This window comes from Pelodiscus sinensis, chromosome 3 (assembly GCF_049634645.1).
Source record: "Pelodiscus sinensis isolate JC-2024 chromosome 3, ASM4963464v1, whole genome shotgun sequence".
Classification (NCBI taxonomy): Eukaryota; Metazoa; Chordata; order Testudines; family Trionychidae; genus Pelodiscus; species Pelodiscus sinensis.
Window position 1 is genome coordinate 38,716,844 of NC_134713.1, and position 13,094 is coordinate 38,729,937.

Here is a 13,094-nt window from a genome sequence, read left to right on the forward strand (position 1 = left end):
ACCTTCCTTTCACCAGGAGACTGTCATGTGCTACCTTACTGCTAAGAAGTGTGATAAGTCAATGATGCTCCTCAGTGTTTTTTAGCAAAAGAGCTCCTATGTAGCCCAGCAGGATTAAGATGACCACTTTGCCAGAAAGTCTGTTTTAGAGTCAGACATTATTATAAGCCTATGGAATTAGATACCCCACTTAATCCAAGCATGCAGTTAGTGCTCTTGCATTACAAGGAAGATGTTGCTTGCCTTTAAAGAAGTGTATCAGAACATCTAATAAATGTTTTTCCAGTTTTTAAAAATGGCGTCTCAGAATATCTCTAAAACCAAATACTAAAATGAATATTGAAAACACTACAGAAAGTAAACACATGTTTAGTGCCCACAAAATAAAGGTTACACACAATAACCTCTAAGCAAGCCTGGTTAACAAATAAGCTCTGTCATGAAGGTTCACTAATTTAGGATATGTTGAGCCAGTTGGAATGTACAGTTCATTTGAGGGCTCTGGTTAAATTGTCTCTCGCCTTAAAAATAGGTCTTCTGTAGCTGACCTCAACTCTCACAGTAGTCTGAAAGGAGAGATATAGACTTAGCTATAATACCATTCATATCAGTTTGATTCCTGTATTAGCTATAATTAGCTAATACAGGAATCAAACTTATATGAGTGGTAACATCCTCATTATTATTTACTATATGCATCACCATAGAACTTAAGAGGCCCTGTCATGGGCCAGGACCCATTATGCTAGGGCATAACACAAATTCAGTACAAAAGAACAATCCCTGGTTTAATGATCTTATCTAAGCAAAAAACATGAGACAACAAAGCAACATTAAAATTATACCTTGGCCAAATTACAAAACAATTTCCTGTGCATAATAAAAGGGAAAAAATCAATTTTAAGGATTTTTTTCCCTGACAAATTTCGGCTCTCTGCCCCTTCTGCTTCACTGATAAACGTTTTTTTTTTTTAAGATTATTTTTAATGGAAAAAAATGTATTTCACTCTTCTTAATCCCCAAATAGCTGAATCCTTTTTGATTGTTGTTGTTGTTGTTGATAAGAACAGCGGTGGATACAGGGCAGGGCGAGTGGGGTGGCTGCCCCGGGCCCCACGCTTCAATAGGCCCTGTGCATGCGCTACTTCCTGTCGGCTGTGGCCGTGGTGCATGCATGAAATTGTGCTGCCCTGGGCCCTACACTTCAATAGGTCCCGCGCCCTGGGCCCCGCAAAACTCTCATCAGTCCCTGGCTAAGAAAACCCACTTTATTCAGATATTAGGCTTGGTATATATCAGTCCTGAAAAATCTTTACCCCCTCAAAGAACGTTATATTTAAATGAAAAAGTGGGATCTAGTGGGGCACAAAAGCTTCCACACAAAGCCAGAAAATATTAATGGATTATTGACTATCAGCCCAAATTGAAACACCTGGAACAGAGGCAGGATTCCAGGGAATGGACTGGAATCTTCTTAGAAAGAAGAATTGTGCTCAGTTGGAGGGGAGCAGGCAGAGAGTAGATCAGATTCCTGTACACTCGGGCAGGGGAACAGCGAAATGCCTAGTGGATTTCCCAGAGGAATGGGAAAAGTTTAAATTGCTTCATGTTTATTTTGGAGTTTGCGTGGTCTTGAAGGGATAGAACTGTATGTAACCAACACAGACAGCTAACCCTGGAATGGATTGGGGAGCAACAAAAAGGACCAGCTAGGAAACAGAAGCTGACTAGCTGCTGCACTGCCCAAATGCTACAACAATGGGATATAATACAAATATTTCAGCAGCTTTAATTATAGCTGTTGTTATTTGCTCAATTTACAGTAGACTTCCGATAATCCGGCACCTTTTGGACCTAGGTGGTGCTGGATTATCAATTTGCTGGAGAATAAGGAGGTCAGGTACAGCTGCACGCTTAACAGCTGACCAGGACACAATCTCCCTCCCTCTCCCTTCCCCTCTCCTCTTCACATCTCCTCTCTGCTGTAACCTGATCCTCCTCCACCTCCTCTCCCCTCCCCTTTCCCCTTTGCTGAAGCAAAACGCTCTTCCGGTACTGTAACATGATCCCACTCCCCACCCCCTTCCCCAACCTTATGCTCCCTCTGGTTACAGCCAGCATGTGTGCTGAGTGGCAGGCTTTTTAATCAGCTGGTCAGGAGCGCTTGGCATTTTGATGCCAGAGTATCAGGAGTGCCGAACAGTTGGATGCTGGACTATCGGAGTTTTACTGTACATTGTTTTGAATACACTATGGCTCATGCTTGTCTGTTGCTTTGAAAGTAACCAGTAACAGCAATAACCTGTTATTTTTGGTAAGTTTCCACTTGAAAATACTGAAAATGAAAAAAAAAGACCCTAACAACTTAGTCTACATTAGAGATGTATTCATATTAAAATTGAAACTGTTGTACTACACATGAAAAAGAAAAAGAACTACCCCGTTAAAAAAAAACCCACAATCAAATTTGATTCCAAACATGATTTGGTTCAAAATCATGTTGTTTATTTATAAATTTAGCTCCATGGAATCAGTTTTTCAGACTTAATAAAGGGCTTTTCTTTGCAAATATCCCATGCTGATATCTATAATCTGGGTCAAATAGGTCTGGATCCAATTAGTTTTCTAGGAGTACTGTTTGTTTTCATCCATGATAAATATGTTTCTCCAAAAAACCTGAAAAAAAATCCCTAAAACACTCTTATTATATATATACTTATGGCTTCAAATGAAAGTCACTAAAGAATGTGAACTTGGCTTATTTCTAATGCTGTTGTCACAGGGCCCTTATGCACAAGGTAGTATAGTCCAAAGTATCTTAGGGTATGTCTACACTAGCCCCCTAGTTAAAACTAGGGTGGCTAATGTAGGCATTCGAACTTGCAAATGAAGCCTGGGATTTAAATATCTTGGGCTTCATTTACATGTTCCCGGGCAGGCACCATTTTTAAATCCCCTTAGTTCGAACTGACTGCCCACGGCTACACGCGGCAGTCAGAAGTTAATCCGAACTAAGTCTTTAGTTCGGATTAACTGTTTCTCCTCCTGGGTATGTCTACACTACAGCGTTATTTTGAATTAACTTAATTCAAATTAGTTAATTCGAATTAAGCTAATTCGAAATAACGCATCTAGACACAAAAACTAATTCGAAATAGCATTTTTCTCATTTGAAATATCACGTCCACATTGAGTGGACCCTGAATCAAAGGTAAGGCTGGCCAGAACCAGTGTCAGCAGGGCATCAGGGTCGGACTTGGTTTGTGGGTCTGGTGCCTCAGGCTAGCCGAAATCTGTGCTTAAAGGGACCCGATCCCCCATCTCGGACAGACAGTTCTCAGGTTTCTCTGCTTGCTGGTCTCCCTCGCTGAGGGACAGCAAAGCATTTGTGTCTCGGAGTGCTCTGCTTGCTCTCACTTGGGGCACCACAGCACTCTGCAACATGGAACCAGACCTGCCCCCGGGGACTCTGCTGCATCTCGTGGACATGTTGCCAGCAGCCTGGGTGCACTGTCTGCAGGCTGCCATCCAGGAGGACCATCGAGGGGCTGTCAGGATCCAGGGGGCCCTCTGGGAGAGCGTCCACCCTGAGGAGTGCTAACAGTCTCCCTGGTCTGCCCCACCGGGGGCTTGTGCCCCATTCCTCCCTATCGTCCTTCCACTTACCCTTCCCTAGCCCCCCCTTCCTGATGTCAAATAAAAGACACGTATTTTCAAAAATAACAACTCTCTTTATTGAACACAACTGGGGAAGGGGAATGAAACTGTGGGGAGATGGGAGAAAGGAGGCGGGAGAGGGCAGGAGAGACGGTGGGAGAGAGGAGGGGGAAAACTGGGCGGAGGGAGCTGGAAGGGGGAAGCAAGGGGAAGAAGCGGGAGGGGAAGCTCAGGGATCAGGTGTGGTGGTCTTGCCGGGTCAGCCACCTCCCAGCACGGTGAGGGAGGGGGCCTCGGCATCCCTGGGGGAATGCGGAGGAGGGTGCGGAGGTTGAGGTGGGGGGTGTGAACATTGAGGGGGAGGGTATGGAGGTTGAGGAGGAAGAGGTGGGAGGGGGTGCATGAGTGGGCAGAGTAGTTGGGGAGGCAGCAGGCGCTGGACCGGCACAGGGCACCATGTTCTGCAGCACGGGATGAAATCTGATTCCAGCAAAATTCTACCAGGGTCCCTGATTATATGGCGCAGTGATGATGATGTGCAGTGGGTAGTGCCAGTGGAGATAGGAATAAGATGGTGGTACAATTTCCAGTGGTAAATTTGTGCCCGTCGTCTTATTTGGCTATGGGAAAAGGGGGACCTGAAATTTTTGTTCACTGAGGTTTCTAACTTTGGAAACTCTCACTCTCCCTTTGTGGTGATAATTCAGAAGTGAACTATATCCTAAGGTTGGTCCCAGTCAGGTCTACTCATAAGAACAGTCATACTAGATCAGACCAAAGGTCCATATAGCCCAGTATCCTGTCTGCTGACAGTGGCCAATTCCAGATGCCTCAGAGGGAGGGAACACAACAGGTAATCATCACATAATCCCACTCCTGTCATCCTCTTCCAGATAGACAGAGACTAAGGACACCATTCCTACCATCCTGGCTAATAGCCAATGGTAGAGATAACCTCCATGAATTTATTGAGTTCTTTTTTAAAACCCTGTTAACATCCTAGTCTTCACAACATCCTCTGGCAAGGAGTTCCACAGGTTGACTGTGTGCCGTATGAAGAGAAACTTCATTTTGTTTGTTTTAAACCTCTGCTTATTAATTTCATTTGGTGACGCCTACTTCTTTTATTATGGGAACAAATAACTTTTCCTTATTTACTTTTTCCACACCAGGCATGATTTTGTAAATCTCTATCATGTCACCTCTTAGTCGCCTCTTTTCTAAGCTGAAAGTCTTTTTAAGTCTTTTTAATCTTTCTTCATATGGGACCCGTTCCAAACCCCTAATCATTTTTGTTGTCTTTCTCTGTAACTTTTCCAATGCCAATACATCTTTTTTGAGATGAGGCAACCCCATCTGTATACAGTATTCAGATGTGGGTGTACCATAGTTTTATATAGAGGCATTAAGTTATTTTCTGTCTTATTCGCTATCCATTTCTTAATGATTCCTAACATTGGTTTTATGACTGCCACTGCACACTGAGTGGATGTTGTAAGAGAACTATTTACAATGACATCAAAATCTTTCTCTTGAGTAGTTGTAGCCAAATTAGTCCCCATCATATAGTATGTATAGTTGGGGTTATTATTTCTAATATGCATTACTTTACATTTATCAACGTTAAATTTCATCTTCTGTTTTGTTGCCCAATGACTTAGTGCAGTTAGATCTTTTTAAAACCCTTCACAGTCTGCTTTTGGTTTTAATCTTCTTGAGTAGTTTGATATCATCCATAAATTTTGCCACCTTACTTTTTACCCCTTTCTGAAGATCACTTATAAATGAATTGAATAGGGTGGGTCCCAGGGTAGACCCTTGGGAGATACCACTAGTTACCTCTCTCCATTCTGAAAACTTACTATTTATTCTTACCCTTTGTTTCCTGTCTTTTAGCCAGTTATCAATGCATGAAAGGACATTCCCTCTTATCCCATGGTAAGTTACTTTACTTAAGGAGCCTTTGGTGAGGGACCTTGTCAAAGGCATTCTGGAAAGATAGTATACTATATCTACTGGATCCTCCTTGTCCACATATTTATTGACTTCCTTAAAAAACTCTAGTAGATTTGTAAGGCATGGTTTCCCTTTACAGAAACCATGTTGACTTTCCCCAACAAAAGATGTTCATCTATGTGTCTGATAATTGTATTCTTTACTATAGTTTCAATTAATTTGCGCAGTACTGACGTTAGACTTATTGGTCTATAATTTCCAGGATCACCTCTAGAGTCCTTTTTAAATATTGGCATCACATTAGCTATCTTCTAGTCACTGGATACAGAATCTGATTTAAACCACAGTTAATATTCTGCAATTTCACATTTGAGTTCTTTCAAAACTCTTGGATGAATGCCATCTGGTTACTGTTAAGTTTATCAATTTGTTCCAAAACTTCCTCTAATGACACCTCAATCTGGGAACATTCCTCAGATTTGTCACTTAAAAAGAATGGCTCGAGTTTGGGAATCTCCCTAACATCCTCAGCCATGAAGACTTTAGCAAAGAATTCATTTAGTTTTTCTCTGCAATAACTTCAAGTTCCTGTTTATATAGTGGGAGTTCTGAACATTGTACTGGACCATTTAAATACCTGGTAGGAGACAGCAGCATAACATCCCTCCTAAGCTTAAACAGATAGAATTGCAGCCTACTGCCCCATGAACCTGTAATTCAACTTTTTGCTTGTACTGATCAAAAGCTCTGCTTAGAGCTATGAGCATTTTGGATTCAATCATGTTGCCATGTACTCTATATTTATTTTCCATGGCTATCTCAGCTACATAACAATACTGCATCATAATCATCAACTTTTTGTCCCCATTTAGGCACTAGGTAACTTTATGTACAAGACTAAGCCCACTGAGTTCATGCATAAGTGATGTAAGCATTTGCAAGATTTTGCAAGACTGCTCTTTTTTTGATAACAGATTTTTACAGATAAATTATGGAAACATATATAATAGTAATACACATATCTTACCGTGGCAGAGCGGGGCAGGAGAATCCCATTGATACAGGCCATTTTGATGACGTCTACATGTTGCATTGCCTTGGCCAATCATTCTGTACCCAGACTTGCAATAATAGTGCACTTTACTTCCAATTGAACCTGCTGTTCTATTTACAATTCCACCATTCTTCGGGACATTGTTAAAGCTACAATAGGGAGCTATATTCAAAAAGAAAAAAAAAGATTTTAAAAAAATCAGAAAACATAATTAAAAAAGAAACAATTCACCTTGCAATATTTAAAAAATATGTTTGTATCATTTAAAATTATATAATATATTTTGAATTACTATCAGAATTGTCACATAAAATATAAATATCTTATGTATAAATATGTAGAAATCTAATACAATAGAGGAGTATCAGCTATATTCCACAAACTCAGAACCCATATGATTTATGTATTTTACAATGCATTATAAAAAGTATAAGAATGAGGTTTGTTAATAACATACACAGTTGTCTCAAAACTTCAGCTACCTCACATTTCATGAATACACTCTCTCGTAGATTGATTTATTTTTATCTATCTGACATGGCTATCTCAGCTACATATCAGACATACATACTTCATTATCTGGTTTAGCCAATTCAAATTCAAGGTCACGCAAGAGTGTATCAAATGCTTTACTAAAGTCTAGGTATACCATGTCTACTGCTTCTCCCTTATCCACAAGACTTATTATCCCTTATCAAACAAAGCTACCAGGTTGGTTTGACATTAGTTGTTCTAATACCTCTTTGAGCAGATTATCTATGTAGATTTGCATTCCTGTGAATATAATGTACTCTTGGCATGAAAGTGGGAGACTCCTTTCAAAGCAGTGGTCTTTGATGCCACATGCAAATACAGTTGAATTAAATGCAAGAGTCAGCACAAGATTTCCAAGAAACCACAAAACTAATCAGAACCCAGTAACTAGAATCCATTTGAAAAACACTGTAGAAGTATGGATCTATACTAACATTCTGTTCAAAGAGTTATGGTCTCTAATAAATAAGCTATTTTTTTTCCTTTGAAAGTTGTCTGTATAAAGGGAATGCCCCCAAAGGAATCAATAAGCAAGAACGTCTCAGTAAAAAGTTCTGTTTTGGGCCAATCTGAATATCCTTGGCAATCACACTGACATTTGCTTATGTACTTCATTTAAATGCAAGAAATCTCAGAAACACTCTTGATTTTTTAAAAACAAATTGATATTTAAAGACAGACAATAAATATTACTTTAATTTCCTGTTCGGCTAATTTAAGAAACAAAGGGATTATGTTTCTGAAGCAAAGCGGTAAAAACGAAAGGCTTCTAGTGGTGCTAAGTAAAGCCTTAAGTGATGTTTAGATTTGAATCTCTCCATGGAGGTTGAGCATTAAGCCTAGTTGAGGCTTAATACAGTTTTCATTTCAGTAAAAAAATTGCAAAGTGATTCTGACAGTTTTGCAGTTCTAAGAAGAAACTAATGCCTTGGGGGGAAGGATAGGCTGGAATTGGTTGGGTGAGGTGACTTGAGACTGGGAGACGAGGCTAGAATAGGTTGGGTCCTTTTCAACTGATGAGAGCTAGCCATTGCAGCCGTTTCCACAGAAGTTCTCAGAGCCCCTGCTAACCAGAAGATTTTAATTCTCAGGCAGCACAAAATTCATTGGGAAAGAAGTCCTGGATAGTCAGTATGTCTTGCAGTTTTTAACAAGTCAAAAGTCCCATTTAAGTGAAGTAGATTTTTGTCTGAGTAAGGAGAGTAGGACCACCACAGTATAAACAGAAGAGCTTTTTAAGTAAACATGAGAGTCAGTATTTGTAAATGTTTGCTCATTGTTTAAGGACAAGTAGGTCAGCAATTTATTTTGTTTGTGCTTAAATCAGGAGTGGGCAATAAACGGCCCAGGGGAAGGATACCAGTGGGGCACCAGGCACTTTGTTTACCTGAGCTATTGCATATGAGATATGGCTGCTCACAGCTCCCTTTGACAATAGTTCACCATTCCTGGCCAATGGCAGCTCCAGGAAGAGGTGTGGGCTGGGCCACCACTTCCTACAGAACCCATTGGCCAGGAACAGTGAACTGTGGGTAGTGGGAGCAGCAAGTACCCATATCTGGAGATACTCAGGTAAACAAAGTGTCTGGTGCCTTACCAGGATTTAACCCCAGCAAACCATGCCAGTCTTGTAGGCTGCTTATTGACACCCGTGGTCCAAATGCTATAACATTAGAAAATTAACGTATTTATTTTAAGCTTTTAGTAAAGCTTTCAAGTAATACCATCTGGAAAAAGGGTGGAGAAGAGTTTATCATCTTTTATGTCTGAATTCTTTCAGTATTTACTCTATATAGTTTAGTAATCATTCAAAATGCAATCTTGCTACTAAACCCAATTCCCATTGGACTTGAGGGTGTTGAGTTCTCAACAGCTTGCAGACTCAGGCACTAACAGAATAAGTAAAGAAGCCAGTATAAAGCAATAAATCAAAAATGTCTAAAGGCTTGAGGGTGAACTAGAGCCACAGGAAATGTCAATCTCAAAGCTGCAATCACTATCACCTTCACTCAATTTCTGTGTTTCAATGGGAATCAATGGGATAGAATGCTCATAATGTATTCCAATCTCATACCTTCAACTACAGAGATAAAATACTTTTCTTCTTCAATCTGACTTCTGAGACAGGAGTTGCACTGACTCCATGAGAGGATTAGCAGGTACGAGTGCAGTGATGCAGGAGTGCAATTGTCTAGGAACAATAAACCTTCCACCCACATAAATGATAAAGTATAAGAGAGCCACTGCACTGACCTGAACTAGTGTTACATTTATAGATTTAATTCACTTTTCTCAGTGACATATCAGCAAAGATCTTTCAAAGTCTCTTAAGTATTAATGTTTTCTTCAAGGCAACACATTTGTACATTTTCAGTTCACGTAGAATCACAATGCCTACTTGTCACTTTTGACTAAAAACCAAATAGTTGTAGCTGTGTCAGTGCCAGGATATTAGAGAGACAAGATGGGTGAGATAATATCTTTCATTGGTCCCACTTCTGTTGATGAGAGACACAAGCTTTCAAGCCACATACATAGCTCTTCTTTACATCTCAGAAAGGTACTCACAGCATTGCAGCAAGATACAAGATAGAACACATTTGTTTAGCACAAGTAGAGCATATTATAAGAAAGTATGAGAGGAAGTGCATGGTCTTTTGAGGCCTCCTGCTGGAGGCTTTGCAGTTGTTCTATACCAGTGTTTCTCAAACTGTGCTCTGCGGAGCCCCTGGGGCTCTGCGAGACATCTCCAGGGGCTCCACAAGGTTGACAAACTGGAAACATCGATAGATATAACGCATACAATCAGTGGACTGCTGGAGCTCTGCATAAGTACTACACATACAACCAGTGGACCGCTGGGGTGCCACATACATTTCTACACATGTAAAGGGCTCTGGAGCCCAAAAAGTTTGAGAACCGCTGTTCTATACCATGCCCCAGGGAAAGGAACAGTGAAGGTAGGTTCTCCTAGTCTGTCTAGAAAGGCTGCAGGAAAGCAACCAATCAGAGCTCAGCTGACTCATTTACAATGTGTTATGGGGCCTAATCAGGGCATTCATTGTCTGGGACCAGCAAGCAGGGATAGGTCTGCGAAGTTTTCCAAGTGCAGAGGCCTGAGAGAGAGAACCCAGAATAAAAGGGGACAGAGATTGTTGCAAGCTCTCCAGGAAAAGAGGCCTGAGGCAAGATCCTGAAAAATTGGGACAGAGACTGAAAAACTCTTCACTCGAAGAAACCTTGTAGAGACTTTGCTTAAACTAGGAACAGTTAGAGAACCCAGGAAGATGATGGAACATGTTAGAAAGCAGCCCAGTGGATGCAGCAATAGCAACTAGCAAAGAAAGTGGTACCTGTCTTCTACTTGTAGTATGTCTGGTTTAGAACTTTGAGTAATGGGCAGGCCTATGTCCCCGCATCAGCAACTGGCAGAAGCCCTAAGACTTTTGTTTTGTTTTGTAGCCTCAGGCAGGAGCTGGAGTTTAAATAGGCCTGGAGATGGAGCTGAAGATGTTGAGAGGTCCAATTAATTGTTGGATTATATGACATAATATTTATTGCTGGATCATTGTAAACATTTAGGCTGAGATTTTCAATGCTGCCTGAGGTATTTGGATGCCCAATTTCCAAATACAATCAATTTGAGCTGAGTTTCAAAATCCCTTAGGTCACTTTGTACGTCTCGGCATTAAAGATTATAATGTGTTGGAGTCTAATTATTCAGTTATAATATCTAATTTTTCCATCATTAATTTTTAAATGAAACAAAACACTCTATTGTCTTAACTTACTGCATATGTTGTACTGTTGGAGATACACTTGTGTACATTTTTAGTGTTGTAGTGAGGAATCAGACCTATTTCTATCTTTTAAGTATTTATATGGTTCCTATCACCAAAGTGCCTCAAAGTCTGAAGGAGCAGAAAGGTTTGAAAAGAACTGTTACCTCTGTGGTGAGTGTTCTAACCACTGGACTACGGGATAGTTTTATATAGATGTTCCCTCAATATCTCCTGTTGAATCTGTTGTACTGTGACTAGCTAATAAAAGAGACTTTTGGAGCATGATGCAGGATACTGGAGCTTCCAGACTATAGGAAACTGATACAACCAACAGGCATGACATAAAATCATAGAATCATGGAATCCTAGGGTGGAAGAGACAGTTGGTTTACACTCCCTACATAGAGCCCCTGCGCAGCAGTTTAAAATTAAGTATGAAGAACATGGCATGGTTGGGCCAGGGACAAGTAACTACTGCTACCCTTCCCTTCTGTGCCTTTGTAGTAGAGGGACCAGTGTAACTAAACAGCCTTTGGTGATTGTCAGCATGGAAGTTCTTTGGCTTGTTAAGTACCTGTAATGCTCCCCAATCACCACCACTGAGTAATAACTACTGAGTACCTAGTCAGGTCAGACTCTGTGGGAAAGGATGTGCCCTACAATTCAGATCTATATGGCAAAAACACTGTTAAAGAAAAATAGCAGCTGGGCACATATATCATCATATAACCCCATAGTCATTGGCTGGCGATATAGGCAATGCGGTGACCTAGAGCGGTTCAAGATTCCTTCTCTCAGCCCTGCTGTGTTTCAATACATTTTAGGTCAAGCACAACATTTGTTCAATTCGTATTTTTGCTAATGTTGTCATTCAACCTCTCTGAATCGTGATCTTGTAATTTATATCACAAGTTTTAGATACATTGTCTTTAGACAGTGAAGAAGAGATACACTGTCTCTCTTTCTCAATCTGTAAAATTAGGATATTACTAGTTACCTTCCTGGGTAAAGCACTTTGAGATTCTCATATGAAGCTGCTACCAAATGCACAGTGTATTCACAGTCTGCACAAGAGGTGGGCAACCTGCAGTCTACGGGCAACATGCAACCCATCAGGGTAATCCATTGGCAGGCCTGGAGACATTTTGCTATCATTAACTGTCTGCAGGACCAACCTCATGCAGCTCCCACTGGCTGTGCCTTTCTTGGCCAATAGGAACTGCAGGAAGCAGCAGCTTAGCATTTCCATGTGGCCCATGCCACTTCCCATAGCTCCCACTGGCTGGAATGGTGAACCATGGCAGTGGGAGCTGCAGGGGAACATGCCTGTGGATTAATCCTGATCCTCAGGCCACAGGTTGCCCACCACTGCTATATATGCTATTGTAATAATTATTGTACAAAATATGCCTTGTGATATATCATTTGAAACTAATAACTCACTAGTCAATAATATGGTGAAGCATACATAGCAACATTATATGTAAAGTTATAAACATGAACTGAAATTTTTACTGAAGTGTGTTTACCAGATAAGCTTTTGTAACTATTTCTGACTTCAATGTTTCATACTTGTATTCCCTTAAAATCTCTATCTTTGTAATTAAATAAACATATTTATTCTTTAAATAAAACTAATCCATTATTGTGTTTAAGCTGAACTATTTGGGTAACTTCAGTTAAGAATCAAAGTGTTGAACAACTGTTGAACATCTTAACAAGAGCAATGGCTCTCTATCATCTAAACTGTCCAAGTGTGGCTGAACAATGCAGAACATATTTTTGGGGCAAAATTCAGGAGTGGGAGTACACTGGATTCTCCTTCAAATAGGGGCTGCTGGGAGACAGAGTATGACCAGAATGTTGCTGGCTGATGGCAGTTAGGCACAGACACTTGGTGTGAGCTGCATGCTTGAGGAGATTGGAAGCTACAGCAGAATAGCATCGAGAAGCACCAAAGATTGCATGGCAGTTAGGGTACGTCTAGACTACATGTCTCTGGCGATAGAGGCATGTAGATTAGACTACCCGGCATAGGAAAATGAAGCGGCGATTTAAATAATCACCGCTTCATTTAAATTTAAATGGCTGCCACGCTGAGCCGATCAGCT

General features: G+C 40.7%; 1 protein-coding gene across 2 annotated transcripts in view; it reads right to left on the reverse strand.

The window, feature by feature from the left end:
* Nucleotides 1–13,094, reverse strand: part of CSMD1 (CUB and Sushi multiple domains 1) — a 1,865,804-nt gene that overhangs the window by 133,761 nt on the left and 1,718,949 nt on the right. For both annotated transcript variants that reach the window (XM_075923597.1, XM_006137767.4), the window contains exon 49: nucleotides 6,641–6,829. In XM_075923597.1, coding sequence (XP_075779712.1) covers nucleotides 6,641–6,829 — 189 coding nt within the window. The remainder of the gene's footprint in view (nucleotides 1–6,640; nucleotides 6,830–13,094) is intronic.